General features: G+C 31.9%; 1 protein-coding gene across 1 annotated transcript; it reads left to right on the top strand.

Moving 5' to 3' along the window:
- The first annotated feature begins 70 nt into the window (after nucleotides 1-70).
- LOC133173615 (uncharacterized) lies at nucleotides 71-18,499 on the top strand. Its single transcript, XM_061308593.1, has 21 exons — nucleotides 71-373; nucleotides 1,871-2,017; nucleotides 4,437-4,610; nucleotides 5,361-5,444; nucleotides 5,790-5,963; nucleotides 6,127-6,229; nucleotides 6,531-6,697; nucleotides 8,553-8,741; nucleotides 9,624-9,683; nucleotides 9,947-10,186; nucleotides 10,662-10,997; nucleotides 11,078-11,224; nucleotides 12,067-12,237; nucleotides 12,489-12,572; nucleotides 12,771-12,947; nucleotides 13,492-13,594; nucleotides 14,774-14,940; nucleotides 15,360-15,542; nucleotides 16,742-16,801; nucleotides 17,619-17,873; nucleotides 18,416-18,499. Exons 1-21 carry the CDS (start codon nucleotides 71-73, stop codon nucleotides 18,497-18,499), a joined length of 3,408 nt encoding a protein of 1,135 aa, XP_061164577.1.
- Nucleotides 18,500-18,711: the final 212 nt, after the last annotated feature.

Below are 18,711 nucleotides of genomic sequence, written 5' to 3'. Positions count from 1 at the left end.
TTACACAAAGGTATTTCTCAATAACCAATATATATATACGAGTTGCAGAATAAAGACACTCCACATAACGATGGCCGAGACAGCTGCCTTCCTTGCCGTATGCTTGCTAGTAGTGAACACAATTTACTGTCTTCCTGCACACTCATCGGGGACAAAATATTCTCCAACACCGACAGAAAAGTTTTCAAAACATACAGTACTAGACCCAGATGGAAATTTTCATTTATTTTGGAATTTCAATGCCACTCATATAACGTTTGAAGCTCATGTTAAAACACACGGATATGTTGGCTTTGGACTTTCTCCTAACGGAAAGATGTACCCAGCAGACATAGTCATTGGATGGGTAAAGCACGGGCATGCATTCTTGAAGGTAAGAAAAAAACTTATTTTGCATTGGAGATATATCATTTAAAAGTGTTCATGTTTCCCTCCCTTAAGGTTGAATGCATGTTAAAGAAGGACTTGTCGATTTTCAATGCATGTGTAATTTTCTTCACGTTGATTTATGGTTTTCCTTATTCTGTCAAAGAATAGTGTGATAGTACCATGCACAAGTATAAATATCCACTGTTGTTATACGAGGGTTGTCCGGTAAAATCGTGGACAAAGCATTTTCATTGAAAAAGTAATGGGCGCACTAAGCTGAACTTTTCAGCAAATGTTTATTTCATATTCAAGTGCATCTTAATTTAAAAAAAAAAATAGACAAAATAAAGATTTCATTATGCTTGAATGTGCACAGGGTACGGTCCTACGGCGCACGATCAAAAACCAGGGTATCATTAGAGAATACACGAATATTATTTGGAAATAAAAGTATTAAATAGATAAGGTTGGGGTAAAAACTATCCTATTTTTAATCCACTAATTATTATATCGTCTTTTGGAAAATTTCAAGGCTTTTAATTACGTTTTGGCAGTTTCCCGAGCATTTGAAATGGGAAAGTGGTAATCACAACACACGAAAAAGGTCGACGTTTGATGACGTTGCGGCAGTTCAGTTTGATTTAGAGATGTAGTAATGACGCTCTAAGAGACTTCAAATGACTACTGCAGAAAAAAACCCAAAAGCATCACTAGATCTTTAGTATACAAGTGAATGGGAGTTTTCTAAGTGGAAGAATTTTGATCGAGTCCCCGGGTAGAACAAAACATATGGACAAACAGCTACTGGCAATAGCGAAAGACGCTGTCACTGTAGACCTTCGATATAACATAGCCCATTTAGTTGAATGGTAGTGAGAGTACTGTCCATAACTAGCTAATAAATCTTTAGAAGGTCCCATGTGATTGCGAAATTGGTTCCTCGGCTGTTTATGGACGAATAAAGTGAAATTCAAGTATGTGCATCAATGAAATTCCCGAATTTAAGTGGGGCTTATGCAACCTTTTTAGCAAAGAGAAAACCTGTCGCTGCTTTAGACACTTTTACGTCATCATCCGTGCGCCGTAAGATATCGAAAGTGTGAAAAGAACATCTACGTTTCTGCAAAAATCTTCTTCTTTTAAAAGACGGCGGCTACCAAAAACTACAAAAAGCATTTGAGAATTGTTATAATTTATCAGCCATGCAAAGTATATCCAAGTCTTACCAAATATTAGCTGTAAATTTTATATAATTATGTTTTTAGTGAATGAAATCAAAATCGAATAAGATAAACAAGCACTTTTAGAATATATTTTGTATATTTTTGTCTGGATACACAATATCGCATTGTAACAATGTGACTAATTTGTGGGGGAAAAAAAATTTAAAAAGTACGCAAACAGGAGCACATTCATACATGTATTCTTGAGCTATGACAGAATAAAAAACAGAAAAAATTAAACTTGAGAGTAACTACCAATTGTTATCCATGCTATATAGGATAGACACTCAAGTGGACATTTTGAACCAGTCACTGATGCGTCACAAGATTGGATACTTCTCCATGGAGAAGAAAACCATCATGGAACCATAATCAAAACTGTCCGTAAACTGGACACGTGTGACGATGATGACGTCAAGATAACCGTAAGTAGCACTTTTTTACTTTTAACTGTAAGCGATTTGAATCTTGAAGAATTCTCAAAACAAATAAAAACGAAAAATTAATAAAACGATGTTTATACATCTACTTATAACTTAAAAATTGTTAGAAAAGATGTTTTATGTTTCACAACAATCATAATATCTGAATTTGTTTTGTTTTTTTTGGGAGGGGGGGGGGGGTGACTTACAAAGCAGATTACTCTCTATTATACATCTGTTTGTTTATGAACGCACTAAGACTTTAGAAGTTATCGTTTTTGATGTACCTTTTTTTAATCTTGGCATTGCAGATCTCTCTCTCTCTCTCTCCCTCTCATGCCCCCGTATTGAAGATTCGGGGGTATATAGTTTTTGCCCTCTCTCTCTCTCTCTCTCCTTTTTTTGGGGTTGGGGGAGGGGGAAATAATGGGGTACTTTATATCATTAAAATATCTGAGACAATTGTTTTATATTGTAAATATCTTTTGTTCAATATGTTAAGAGTTTCATACCATAACTATTAACTCGAATTTTATTTTAACAAATAAAAAATTTCATGTAAAAGAAGCTCTAAACATTAACGAAAATTGCTTTTTGGACTTTTAGAAAAATATATCATAAAAAGTGCATATATTCCGCGTATGTATGTACCTATCTTACTTCTACAGAAAAAAAAAAAAAACAAAGACAATGAATTATTTTCGAAAAGAAATCACTGTTGTTTACTTACATTGGGAAAATTAATGGAAATTATGTATTCAGTTACTTAATGTTGGTCTAATATAACGTTGAGAATACTTTAATTCACTACAAATTGTGGCATTAACTGTAGATTCCCATTTATTTTACTTTTCTTCTAAGGGCAGACCAATCTAATTGAATAAAACTACCCTATAAATAGAAGTTCAAAATTTAAGCATACTTAATATGTAAATAACAATCATTCATTATTAAAAGGGGATTGGGCACAGATTTGAAGTTAGTATTTTCTAAAGATTTTAGTATAATATCATGACTCATATGTTGCTAGAGCATTTTACGCCGAAACATAATAAAGCGTGTTTAGAAATTTCCTTTATCAAACTACGAATTTTGAGACGCGTTTGATTGACACATGTACATATCCTTGTATTTTCTCGAAGTAAACTATATCCTTAATACTTAAGTAAAGAAAAAAAATTTTTGTGTATTAATGATAAAAGTATATTAAAAGAATATCAAAAGTATAATCTAGAAAAATTAAGAGTGGAAATGCAAGAAAGTAAAACAAACTCACCAGTATTGTCAGTTTGTGCTCAGTGATGTATGCAGAGTAAACAAATTAAACGTAGACATTAACAGTAACAGAACTCGTGCCCCGTTTACAAAAACAGATGTTTGACGTGATGTAAAGAATGTTGTTGTCATTGAACCCTAAGAATATTCATGTAAGTTCAATTCATTAAACTGTATTTATATTTTAATAAACGTAGAAATTTAAAATGTAAACAATGCAACTGTGTTCAGGCCCTTAAGTAGATAAGATTTAAGATCTTCTTTGAGAGATTACTTCAAAATGGATAAACTGTTTTTTTTTAATGTTAAGGACAATTTCCATGCACAAAAATGGATGCATGAATTGGTATATATTTTTGGATTTCATTTTGTTGTAAATTATACATATATCAAATTTCAAATTAAAATAGACAAAATATGACATAATTAAGAAATATTTTTATAAAATTTTGTTGCTACATGTCATGAATATACCTAAGCCTATATGAAAATTGATCTAGTATTTATTTCATAATTTTGAAAAAATAACAATTGACCTTGAAGATCTTTCCACCTTTAGAAAAGAAATCAAACTTTGCTCCATTAATATATTTAATTAACTTAATTTTAGTTTTTTTTATTCATCTCCTCTTACATATTTTATATTGCTACACATTTACTTTTGCATATTATTTTCCTAACATATCATTAGTCCAAAAAGAGGATTACATTCTTTTATATCATACATATTTTATATGATTGTTCGATAATAATATTTTAAAAGCTATCGCTTTGAAATGAATAGTACGTAATTTCTTATTATTATTATGCAATATTTTAAAATTTGTATCAACTTTGCACAAGGTGTAGATATAGAAACTGTGAGGTATACATATGATTTCAATTTGTAAGGATGTATCCTTCTTATTTTGGTATGATGGAGGATGATAACTGACCAGGAAGCAACATGATAATTCTTGTAAAAAGCGACATGGCCGACTTTGTGATTTATCATCTGCTCACAGGTCCGTTATTAAACAAAACACTTCCAGAGTTAGAAACTTTCCATTAATACATCAAACTTTCCAACTGCAAATTAAAAATATTATGAAAGTAATGCAGGGATACTGTTCTTGTTTTAATTTTTTTTTTTGCTGATATTTTACAGAACGACACCGTTCGGGTAATCTACGCCTACAGTGACCATGAACCTCAGCACGAGGGCGAAGGTCTTGTTTATCATGGGACCCACAGAGGCGCCAAAAGTCTCATGTTATTGACCGAAACCAAAAAAGCCGCCATACCAAGTGACGTCACAACACGAGATCTGCTTAATAATAGGGTATCAGCAGAAGCTTACATTTAAAACAATTATCAATTTTTCATTCAAATTAAGTTGACATCAACGTATCAATATTGCTTTGTGTTGATATGCTTGTGAACAATATGAGTATATAAATACATGTATTACATGTAGTTGAAGGTAAACTAAAAATTTTCATCCCAAGAAAAACCATTGTTAACCGAGGTGTAGCCGAGATTGAGATTGGTATTAATTGATGAAAATTTTCAATGTTACCTTCAACTATATGCAATATCTTTAATATTGTTTTGAATGTTTTATATAAATACATATAACAGTGAACCGTGTGCGCATAAATTCTGTGCGGTCAAAATGTTTTTGGAATATCACCCGTCGCCAAGCAATGTTGACTGTTGCTATCTATTCTATCACGCTGGAGGGCGTGGTTTCATCATTCAGTGGGTAATAGTTATTTTAAAAAATGTTTTCCATGTCAGTATAATGAACTATATTTTGCAATTTTCTACATGATAAAAAGTCTTGCTTGTCACCGCAGTATTATACTCCTTCCGTCTTAAACTAACGTTTGTTTTTCCTCTGACTTCATCATATTCAACATATGTCTGTACATTTACGAAGCATTTGTGTTTAACTTAGTTGTTCACTACAGTGGAAATCGAAATTTTTGTTTGTAGTGTTTTGACACGGCGGCACAAATCAATTGCCTTTTTTCTAATGTTTTGACACAACATTACTAATCAACGGTCTTTTTTCTTTAAAATGTTGCAGTTTCTTGTACCAGATGTTGACACTTTTTATATGTGTAGAGTATTTGATCTTTCTGACCTTGGAAAGAAACATCACCTGATAAAGGTAACGTAATTCTTTCATATCTCTTGATAGTCGTGGTTATCCCAAAGGACTTTATATATAAATACAAATATATATATATATATATATATATATATATATATATATATATATATATATATATATATATATATATATATATATATATATATATATTAAAATCATAATTCAATGTAATAAACTATTTATTATATTTCTTACACCAGTTTTGAGTAACTTACCTTTTTTGTGTATGCTTTCTTAGATGAGATTGTCTCTTGGTTTTAATTTTCATGTTTAAAGCTAATCATTTTCATTTTTATAATTTGTGCGAAAAAATTATCAATTCCAAGTTTCGTTTCATTTCAGTATGAGCCAGTAATACAGAAAGGCAATGAGGAAGTTGTTCATCATATTCTTCTTCACAAATGTTCTGGAATAGACAGAAAATATATTGGCGTTAATTTTGATTGTAACAATAGCCACAATCCACAACTTAGAACATGCAGCAATATCATTCTGGCTTGGGCCATCGGAGGAGAGGTCAGTTTGTCTTACAGAGGAAATACATTCTTAAATACCTGCATGAGAAATATTTCTGTTAAGTAAGAATTAGTACTTACCAGAGTTAAAAACAACTTTATTGTGTAGTAGAATATTACAGAGGTGAAATGTTTAATTAAGTGAATGGAATTGTATATTGTAGGCGTTTTATTACCCCGAGGAAGCGGGTCTTCCACTCGGAGAAATAGGAGACAATGACCTTTTTATCATGGAGACTCATTTTAACAATGCTGACAAGAGAAATGGTACCTCTTCTTTCTATCCTCTACCTTTTAAGTGTTTTATAATTTACAAGTAATTCATTTCTAGTAGCATGTTTTCCTAGAGGTTATAGTATTTCTTTATATAAACAACCCTCCGAATATTTCTCCTGTTTTCTTTGATCAAAATTTGCAGCGAATTATTTCAACAATTGCCACTTTACCCGATCTGTCTAACATGTATAGAGGGTTGTAATTGACCGGGATCAGCAATGATTATTGGAAGATGAAGAATTCTAGAAGTACTGTATAATATGAAAATTTAAAAACTATTTTTTTCCAAAAGATTTTGTGGACAACTCTGGCTTTCGTCTAACCTTGACACCGACTTTGAGGAGACACGATGCTGGTATTCTGATGGCGGGATTGGGAGTCAATGATTTGCAGATTGTTCCTCCATTTGAAAAAGAGTTCCTATCCAGTGGGTTTTGTACACAAGAGTGTTTGAAAAAGGTAATAAAAAACTTGAATTGTTTGGTCACCTGTCAGTTGATATATTGCTTTCTTTCATCTTTCATCGTCCTTTCTGCTTCAATTTGTTTTACTTTTCGACATCTCTATCTAAACAAATTTTTCAACAAAACTATATATATATATATATATATATATATATATATATATATATATATATATATATATATATATATATATACACACACACACGTATATATATATATATATATATATATATATATATATATATATATATATATATATATATATATATATATATATATATATACACACACGTATATATATATATATATATATATATATATATATATATATATATATATATATATATATATATATATATACAGTGGCGCCGCGTTTATCCGGACGCCATTTATCCGGACGCTTCACCTTCCGGACGATATTTTTTGGAACCGATTTTTTCCACGTTATTCTGTCTCATTAATCCGGAAATTCGCGTTCCGCATCCGGACGGTCAATTTCTACTACAAAATGTAGTAGTTCATTGAAAAATGACTCGTTTATCCGGACGGTAATTTTTCAAGAAACGACATTTTCACACTTATCTTGCAGTAGTGTTAATTTTTGTAAAAAACGTTGGCCATGCAGTCAGTTTCAAGGTGGTTACCTGTGACCTACAAATAGCGTCTAAAATTAGCGTGTGTTTACCTTAATAAAATAGACGTCTATTATGAAGCTCGAAGAATTAAGCTTACATTGTGCATTAATTAAATAAGAAACCGTTCAAAATCAAATTGCTAACCTTATATACATCTGTAAATTTATGAGAATTTTGGAGAGTTATAAATAAAAATGAACAATAAAACGAGCGATTTTGTTATGACCTTGATCATGTTGACTGCATTAGTTTAAAATACGGTTTTTCATTTCTATAAAAACGAAAATGTATTTGAAACGCTTTTTTTTTCATAGGGCAGTTTAAAAAGGTACATTATTGAAGAATGCCTTTCTATTTAATGTAATAGTCCGCCTATAAACGCACGTAATTTTAGAAAAGAAATAGAAAACTGGCGTTGGGTATAGAAGTTTATTACGTTTTTCAATGCATTTTTTTTAAATCGAAATTTAAACTTAGAGTCTGTAGAAAAAATATTGATAATCTGACATTAAAATGGCTTATGTTTATGTTGAATGTTTACAATGCTTTCACTGAATGCACGTGTCTGAGTCACCTTTCAGTGTTCAGTTACTATAATAGTCCCGTGTAATGAAGATACGGGGTTAGTTTATATTTGAACATTTTCAACGATGATGCTGTCATACTTAATGAGCTTCAATAATTATAAAATACGGTGAAATAAAACTTGTAGATCAAAATTTGCTCAGCCCATGAAGTCACATGCCAAAGAGAAGGCGAAAAAAAATTTCCCTGTGTTAAAAAGGGAGGTCTCGGCATAAAATTGCCTTTCCATTTCTTCTATCGTGTAAATAACATTTTAATATATTTTTCTTTAATTAATTAATTAATTACTTCTTTTAAAACTATAATATAAAAACAATAAACCAAAATATTAAGTTTTTTCCCTTTGTCTTCACATCTGATACCAATATGTGCATATATACATGCTTGGAGAGGGATTTTTAACAGATGATTCAATTATCTGGACGATTCATTTATCCGGACGATTTTGTTGGGGACGGAGGTGTCCGGATAAATGAAGCGCCACTGTGTATATATATATATATATATATATATATATATATATATATATATATATATATATATATATATATATATATATATATATATATATATATATATATATAATGAGTGCGAAGCAATTATGAATAAATGTATTTTGCTATATTACAGGGTCTTGACTCTTTCTCCGACGGAGTAAACGTATTCGCAATACTGGAACACGGTCATTTGCTGGCCAGAAAAATGAAGACTAGAATTTTCCGTAATGGGACGGAATTAGAACCGTTAGCAGTGGACAATAACTATGATTTTAATTACCAAGATTATCGATATTATCCCAAGCCTAGAAAATTAATGTCGGTAAGTTCATCACTGGAACTTTCCTCTTTACATCTTCGATATGTGACCGTTTAATAGTGAGCATCTAGAAAACATACTGAGTGCCTAGTTATATGAAGTTGTGTCAAAGAATTTTTAAAATTTTTAGTCTTATCTTGGCTGAAGAGATTCAGAGGCTTCCGGGTTAATAAGTAATATATCAGCATAGTATTACTGTACTGTTTGAAAATCGTATTTTCTGGCAAGCATCAAGGTAATAGATTACATATTTAGAACAAGAAAGTGAACTCAACAGAAACTGTGTTATTCATGTTCCCTGTCTCGGTTTAATCCACAGCGTGTACGAATTTCAGTTTTTAGTGAAAAGGCATTTCACCCATAAAAATCGTCTTTACTGGCAAGCATTAAGGAGACAGACCGAGTACATAGCAATAGAAAGCCTGGGGAAAAGATTGGTTAAATGCATTCCATCTTTTTTTTTTAAAAAAAAATCATCTTTACTAGCAAGCAACTAGGAGACAAACGAAGAACATAACAATAATATGCAAGGGGATCTGAACATTGAGTGTAAAATAAATGGACCAAATGAAGGAGCCATTCCCCAGGATTGGGTTGAAAGCAGTATGCTTGTATGAAAAAACTTGCATTCAATCTTTAAATCTTCCTCGTTATTTAAAAGCCTAAAGGACACAAATGAACTGCAGAGGATTGGTTTATCTGTATAGGCTCAATTATGTTTTCTGCCATAGTACATCTTTAAATTGTTACTATAATAAATTACAGAGGTTCATCTTTCAGTTGTTAAAATAAAGAAAAGTCTCATTTACACCTTTTTCATCATTTAAACAATAAGAATAAAATATTTATTAATCAATTTTATGCATTTGCTTAAAATCGTTTTAGGGCGATGCCCTGGTTGTGGAATGCATTTATGATTCTTCACAAAAGTCTGCTGTTACTTATGTAAGTAAAAACAGAAAACAGTATATTTTAAAAAGAAAACTTATCAGGGAAATTCTATTAGTACTCTTTCCCAGTCGTAAAAATTGTTGACATCATTTTAAAGGATACCTATTTGGACTTGGATTGCTTCCTGTGCCAGTACCTGCCTGTGCTTGTGTATGTTAAACTATACACAACCTAAATCATACCTGGATAATATAAACATTTATCATTCAGCCGACGTAAAAGTTGTTCTCATAGTTAATTAGATAACATTATTTTAGGGAGGATTAGCTACCACTGATGAGATGTGTCTATCGTTTATGGTTTACTATCCACGGATGGCCGTAGAAAGCTGTCAGAGTACACCAATGTATAACAGTATCAATAGAAAAGACTCTAGCGGACATACAGTGGCGTCTTTCTATGATTGGACTTCGGCAACTTCCAGAACGTATTTCAAACTTGCACTCTCAACAACAAATCACTGGGCGGGCTGTAGTGGCTCATCATTGACCCCAGAAGTAATCTTCTATTTCTTTATGTAGACAACGTATAAGCTATCCTTAAGGTCATGCTAATGTTATAAGTAAGTTAACGTTACTTTGGTCTGTTAAATGTTTGAAAGAGTATAGACACATATTTACAGTAAATAAACTTTTGTTTCTTCGCCGCCAATACGTGACAAGATTCTGATTTTTTCCCCAAGTTTTGTTTTTCCTTGTCTTCTCTCAAAAAATCTGACCGTTCTTTATAAAATTTCAAATACTTTCAATTGTCCTAAGATTGGGCGACATGTACATCAAATTTATCTGCAATTACATGTAATAACTTTAAGGCTTGGGAAGAGTAAAAAAAAATTGGATAGTACATTAACATACTGCAGCTGGTTTCCTACAGTTTACTTTTAGTTGATCCGAAAACGAAAGTTACTAAATGCAACTGCATTTATGCATGGATATCTTATGAAAATAAGACGTGTCCTGGATTAAATTTCAGTACAGCCATCAAGAACTTCAGATGCTGTTCCCAGATTCTCCGTACGTTGAGCCACCATCTACATGTCCTACGTCGATGAATGAAAAGATGACGTCACTGCCGACAACACTTAATCCATGCGGTTCTCCTACACCGACGGAACAATTTGACTTTCAGGAAAACATTGATCCCGACGGAAAATATATACTGTTTTGGAATGTGAACAAAACACATATAGTATTTGAGGCACACGTGGAAACTAAAGGCTACATCGGATTTGGATTATCACCAAATGGTAAAATGTATCCTGCTGACATCATAGTTGGATGGGTTAAAGATGGAGTTCCTCATTTCAAGGTATAACTGTAATTCTGTCACGAAAGAAGGAGATACATTACTATTTAGAATAATTTAAACCAAAATGTCTCTCACTGTAGGACATGCACAGTGTTGGTCACTCTAGACCTATTGTGGATTCGTCTCAAGACTGGCATCTACTTTACGCAAATGAGGACAGTTGTCGGACTTCCTTAAAAATGGCCAGGAAGCTAGACACCTGTGATGATAAAGACTTCAAAATCACGGTATACATATCTACATACGTAATTGTCAGAATTTCAGTAAGTCATGAAAAAGAGATTTCATTCTTTTATTGAAAATGGTTTGATGTTAAGAAACTTTCAATTGTTCTCTGACGTAATCAGCTTTTCTGATTTCAGTAAAGACTCTAAAAGTCCTTTTTACTTCTTGTTTGTTATTAGGCCATAATTATCGGCTTCATGGAGCATGGACTCAGATATGACCTTAATATCTTTCGAAATTTTCGATTAAATATCATGACTTGCATTTTGCGAAAGAATTTCAGACCGATTAATTATGAAAGCTTGTCAAAGAAACTTCCTTTATCTAAAAATAATCAAAAATACGAATTTGGGTGTGTTTGATTGTTTTACATCCTTGCACTATTTTGAATTAAGATAAATCCTTAAAAATTAGGAAGAGTGGAAAATTTGAAGTTAAATTTGAGTTGTAATGATTATCACTGAAAATATTGAAACTATAACAAGAAAAGTCAGAATTGAAATATGAGAAAGCAAAAACCAACACATCAGTGTTGCCAGTTAGTGTTAACTGATCTGTGCAAAGTTAATCAACTGATGAAAAATTTTAACATTAAGAATAAGCTCGAGCCCAGTTTACAAACACGGGAGTTTTAATGTTATGAAAAATGCAGTTGTTAATGGATTTTTAGAATTTTAATGTAAGTTTAACTCATTATACTGATGTTACTTTTTGAATGAATGAAAATAGACGTTTAAAATTGTAACCAAAACGCAATTGCAACTCTGTTCATGCCCCTTTAATGTTAGCCATAGACAATGTTACAGCACTCTATATTCTCATTCTTTTTGTTCATTTACAACAGGATAATACAGTGAAAGTTATTTACTCATACCACCATAATGATCCTGCTAGCCATGACACCATTATGTATCACGGAGTCAATCGCGGGGTCAAAAGTCTATTGCTTCTGTCCAAAATATCCCCTCCAGTTCTAGAGAGCGACTCAAAAGTCATTGATTTTTTCAACAATAACGTAAGACTTTAATTTTTTATGAACTGAAAAACTTGAACAAAAGTAGTGTTTGAAATTTTAATTTTCATAAAATTCTTCAGAGTGATAATCGTTCTTTCGGTACTTGTAATTGAAAGAAATTGTCGAAATTTACATGGAACATCACAGTTTCAATGAAAAAAAAAACAATGTGCATTTAAACATAGAAAGAAATCTTAAAATTTACTTATGTTTATAACAAAGGGTTACTTTCAATTTTCCCTTCTTTTCAGTATCATGTACCTGCTGTTGACACGACGTACAGCTGCCGAATCTTTGACTTTTCTACTCTTCACAAAAAGCACCATCTAACAAAGGTATTGATAATGTCATTACTATATATAGACTGATTTCGTACATATTTATTCAAAATATATTTTACATTATGAATATGAATTAATGTTGCAATATAGCAAGTTAAATAGTTATCAGATTTAATCGGAATGTTTGAATGGGAAATTCTTTTTTCTGAATTCAGTTTAATATCCGTTTCCAATTCCTGATTTCTTTCACAGTTTGAGGTGGTTGTACAGAAAGGCCATGAAGTTTTGGTGCACCACATGGTAATGTACAAGTGTCCAGGAATCAACAGAAACCTTATAAACTCACCTAATTACGTTTGTCACGACGATCCGGACAAGTCTAAACATCCCTGTGGTAACATCATCGCCATCTGGGCCGTTGGAGGAGAGGTAATTGTTAAAAAACAACTATCCAACATCACACTGATAAAGCGAATCTAAATGAAAAAAATATAATTTGTAAAAGATAACTATCTTTTTTTATATAGAGAACCTGCTTATGCAAAATTATTTTTACTACCATTTTTTGTCTCAAAAACTATATCCTAATACTAATTGAAATACAACGTACAATATGACATAGTATGTATGAACTTAGATACTTTCTGAAATAAAGAGTTTGTTATTGTATTAACATTAGTTAAATATAAATATTTTTGAAAAGAAGAAATTATTTCACCAATAATTGAGCAGTTATTTATTGAGCTTAAATTCTTTGTATAAGCAAATGAAAAAAATATTGTGGGAATATTTCATTAAAAACTACTTTGAAATAGTTTGATTTGCGATTTAATTAATATTTCATTTGCTACTTAATTAATGTTAACTTCATTTTTCGTTTACCTGGGTTAAATCTGAATTAAAATTCCAGTTATCCAATCCTCCTTGGCAACATAATTATAAATATTACTAAGTAAATATTAACTTTTCATAGGCGTTTTACTTCCCTGATGAGGCTGGACTTCCGGTGGCTGAACCCGGGGATACAGATCTGTACATCATGGAAACCCATTACAATAACCCAGGATTAAGAAATGGTCAATATTTTAAATCAAGCAATTAAATGACTGTCCTAATGTAAACAAATGAGCCTAAAAATGTCGAAGATTAAGTTATTCTATTCATATATATTTTAAGTTTCAAACGAGTTGCAATGTTTTCTAATTGATTTTTTTTAAAAACAGGTTTCAATGTTTTTGTTTGCATGAGTTAATAAAAGACCTTGGAGCAATTAAGAATCCAAAAGAGTGAAGCCACTTTATTAAGAATTTTCACATGGTCCTCATAAACACAGGAGATAGGGACTTGTTACATATATATATTTTCACCTCACAGTAGCTATTACGCTATCCCTGCAACAAACAAGTAATATTTCACAGGAAATATAGTTAAAACAATCGTTTTATTGCCTTCCCTCCTTTGACCTCTATCTGTCTCCCTATTCGATACATTAGTCATGCTATCTGACATAATCAAGTAAAGAAATAAAAAATAGTTCAGGCTTGCAGTTATGAAGGTAAAACCAAAGATTTAACTGGCCTGTTTATCTTTGAAAAAAATCTAGCAAATGCAGATATTTGGAGTTAGATCTACAAAATTAATTAATTAATTATACTGAATAACCCCTCCATTCTGTATGTATATGTATTCTTAAGATTGAGAATCTTTCAAACAGTAAAAACATTTGCACCATAAACCTTATTTCATATAAGACACCCGCAGTTATTAGAGCAAAGTCCTGCTTTGAGAGTCGCAAAGTAAGGAGTTAATCCTTACCTCGTTGGTTCGAATCTTACTGTTGGAATTGGAAACTTGGTCCTGTATCGCATTACACGCAGGCACAAAAAGATCCCCCACTACTCAATGACCATAATTGTCGAGTACAATTTTGTAATCAGAATTTAATGGCTTCAAGACATAACAGAAAAAAATCTCGAAAGTAATGGAAAGCAAAGAAACAAACAATTTGGTAAAGTACCTAGTCATTTAAATATTTTATACGAAGCCTACAAATTTCGTTACAGATTGTTATTTAAGTGGACACTAAAACCACATGTATAAAATATATGTATGTACTAGGTTATCATGCAATAAAGGGTGATTTTGAAGGGAAGAGAATAAACACGAGAAATTTTTTAGCAGGAGTGTTAGGTATCTGTAACGTACACTAGGCCTCGAAAAGAATCTTAAATTGGAGTTTGTTATCTATTTTGCAGACTTTGTGGATAGTTCTGGGTACCGGTTGACCGTGACCCCCACCCTGAGGCTTCATGACGCAGGTGTTCTGCAAGTAACAGCCATGGTTGACCAGAGTCAAGTGATTCCTCCTTATCAGCCCAATTTTATCTCAACTGTCTTCTGTAACGAATCTATTTTACATCAGGTATTAAATATTTATAAAACAGAGTTATGCTAATGCTTGACAAAGACATGAAATATGGAGAGAGCGAGAACTTATCAAGCTCTAAAGTCCACCGAGATAATACAAATTATGAGCAGAGCAAACATGGACCTCTTAAAGCATCATAGGAGGGAAAATATGAAAACCGTTAGTCGACATTTGTCCTAACGACATATTGTATTTGCAACCGAGGTCATAATAATGACCATAGAATTTGGGAAATGTTGACTTCAAACGAATTTGTAGATATCCTGGTATCATCATAATGTTTGATAATGTCTGTGTTGTATCAGAAATTGTTTGTAGTAAAATATTTTACTAGTATATACTATTAAAAAGTTGTTGGTTTCAAATTCAGTGAGGCCCATGTATTTATACAAGTTATGTTCTATACAATTCAGGGTCTAAAAGACTTTCCAAATGGTATCCATATCTTTGGAGTCCAGCAACACGCCCATCTACTCGGCAAGGCGATAAAAACACGACTTATTCGAGGTGGAGTGGAACAGAAACCGTTAGCAGATGACAGACACTATGACTTTAATTATCAGGATTTCCGTAGAACAAACAGAACACTAAGAGACGTATGCATGATATTACAAACAGAAGACTAAATGACGTATGTATGATGTTACAAATAGAACACTAAGAGACGTATGTATGATGTTTCAAACAGAACACTAAGAGACGTATGTATGAAATGTATGGAGATAACGAACAGTATTCAAACTCAGAAGTCCATTAAACAATACAAATTTTGGAGCAGAGCAAACACGGACCTTTAAAGCATCAGAGGTGGGATCAGGTGCCATGGAGGAGTGAGCATCCCCTTGCATGTTGTAACAAACAGAACTCTAAAAGACGTATGTATGATGATACAAACAGAACACTAAGAGACGTATGTATGATGATACAAACAGAACACTAAGAGACGTATGTATGATGTTGTGATAAGGAAGTTTGATTACCATTAACAGAGAGTTTAATAGACATCTTTAGCTCTATAAGTACATCTTTTTTTCAATTACTTTATGATAAAATATGAAAATAGCAAATGGTTAGATTCAAAAGTCAAATTAAACTAAACAAAATGTGAGCAGAGCAAACACGGACCTCTAAAAACAGAGATGGGATCAGGTGCCAAGTTGGAGTGAGTATCCCTTGTCGACCGGTCACACCCGCTGTGTGCTTCTTTTCATGATCGGGTAAACAGAAAAATTCGACGACAATTCGATATGAAAATAATGGCCCAAAATTTGTATAAAATACGTAAGTCAACATTCGATCTAACCACAGATTGTATGTGCAAAAAGTTCGTTATATCGACCATAGAATTTACAAAAGATTGCCTTTGAACGAGATTGTTTATTTCTATGTATTATCAACTAATATTTCAGTAGCTTGCCTGATTTAGAAATTGAACGTGCTCTTGTATATCGAATCAACTGGGGCACATAAACCCCTGATGTAGGTGATACTTTGTATACATAAATAAGGGAAGCTGACGATAGAAAAGCTGAAATCATCATTTTAATCATACAGTTTAGTTATTAATTTGCCCTCAATGTCTTTTTCTAGTGCAACATCAACATTTGAAACAGATATGTGAGACTCATTTTTCTCTGAATCTTCTCAAACTTTAAAGTTTCTTCTTCATTATATAGTCTTTCTTCTCAATCCATACTTCTACTCAAACTTAGAAAATAGATGATTCCTTTACCTTATGTCTTTAAAATTCATCTTTTTATTTGATTGAGGGAAAAAGATAAATATTTATTTACAGGGCGATAGCATTATTTTGGAGTGTACATATGACTCAACAGGAAGGACCAATGTAACATATGTAAGTTAAGTATAAAATACATTAACTGTAAAAGAAAGTGAAAATGTTCAACAAAATAACATTAAGGTGAGACGACACGTTCCCCAAATAATATTGCTTTTGTGTCTCTGTAATTTACCAAAATATTAATAATTATTGTTATCTTGCTGTTTCTGAATTTTTTTCAAAATATTTTTAAAAAATAAAGAACAAATAAAATGTGATATAAGCAATTCAAGTTATTTCCAATAGAACTATGTAGGGATCGCCATCCTCCGATACCTTTCACAAATCCCTGGTAAGGTACCTCAACTTTTTGCAAGGAAACTTGTTAAAGTAGAAATACTTTAATGACAAATTCTTGGGCGGAAATTAAATATTGAGGACCTTAATAAGAATTCAGAATTATAACAAATGTCAGTATTGAACGCAATAATTGTAACTAGAGGAAGTGGAACATAGCAAAATACTTGTTATATAAAGAAATTTAACATATTTAAGTAGTAAATAAATGTTAAATAAATGTTAAAATAACTGATATTAGAGGAAGTAAAACAGTTAAACAATATTAAATGTATTAACTACATTATTAAATACATTGAAAATATTAAACACATTAACTAAAATTAGAGACCTTGAAAGATTTATATTTAAGTTACTAGCACAATAACTGTAGTAAAAAAATGTAAAAATGCAATACATAATATATTCCTCGAATTTCTTGTAGTAGTTTGTATTATACGTGCCTTTTTTCAAGTTACTCCTTTAGGGAGATACTGTTTATTTCAGTTCTTGATTATAATAAATCCCATATTTGCATATAATTTTTGCATTCTAGGGGGGCTTTTCTACAAGTGAAGAAATGTGTGTATCCTCCTTATTCCATTACCCACGTACAAGACTGTTTGCCTGCCTTAGTAAACCACTGTATGATCGACTCCACGACAACATAAACAAACAGTGGGGTTATCTTGCACCACTGACATCTAAGTTTAATGCCTTTGACTGGAAAAACGCAACTGTGTTCCAAAAGTTTAATGAAAGTCTGGCCAATGACTCTTACTTCTTCATTTACGGACATGATAAAACTGTGGTAATTAATTTTAGTCTGTGTTGAAGTTGATATATTTTGATTTTGATAAGAAAAAATTCTTAGGAAAGGATATCATCCATAACTTTTTCATTAAATTTACAAATCTGGTGTTGTCGTTGAAGACACCAAGAAACGTGCATTGTATGCTTAAAAATTTGCTCCCCCTTGCAGTAAATTCAAATCTAAATCATGTCAGTATATTCTTGATTTTAAGATGATTATAAAATGATTACCGGTATTTGAAATAGAAAGAAATTCCATTCTCAGCACGTACATATACTGTACATAGATATGACAGTCGTATTTTGGGGTTTACAATAAAAAAAACCTTTAACATTGTGATATTCGTTGACATAATACTAAATGTTGAATTATTAGACATACAGTTCTATGATTTCTTTTTGTGAAGCATAAATTACGCCGAAAGTTTGTATATATTGATTAAGAGTATATTCTTACCCGTCAAATTGTATTTCTCAATGTACTGTATAACCACTGTTGTGTTTTGTGTATGATAAAATTTACACCTCTTTTCTTTGCAGTATAACTACAGTGTCTTCCATCCCCAGACTATTTATCCTACAGTACCTTACACAGAGCACATAGACACAAACTGTACTGTTTAATCAACGGGATCCTCGATTTAAATTTTATTTAGGAATATTGAGGATGTAGATTTTTATTTTTGCTTAAATAAATTATGGTATCATTATCTTAGCTTATGCATAAAAAACTATTATATATATGTAATACTCCAAAGTCTGATGGTGACGCCAAAGTCCGATGGTCTGCGCCAAATCCCGATGGTTTGACGTCGGTACGGATGCCAAAGTCCGAT

The sequence above is a fragment of the Saccostrea echinata genome, unplaced genomic scaffold (assembly GCF_033153115.1).
Source record: "Saccostrea echinata isolate AGI-Se365-2 ecotype Australia unplaced genomic scaffold, CSIRO_AGI_Sech_v1 ptg000056l, whole genome shotgun sequence".
Classification (NCBI taxonomy): Eukaryota; Metazoa; Mollusca; class Bivalvia; order Ostreida; family Ostreidae; genus Saccostrea; species Saccostrea echinata.
This window is presented reverse-complemented; position numbering and strand designations above follow the sequence as displayed.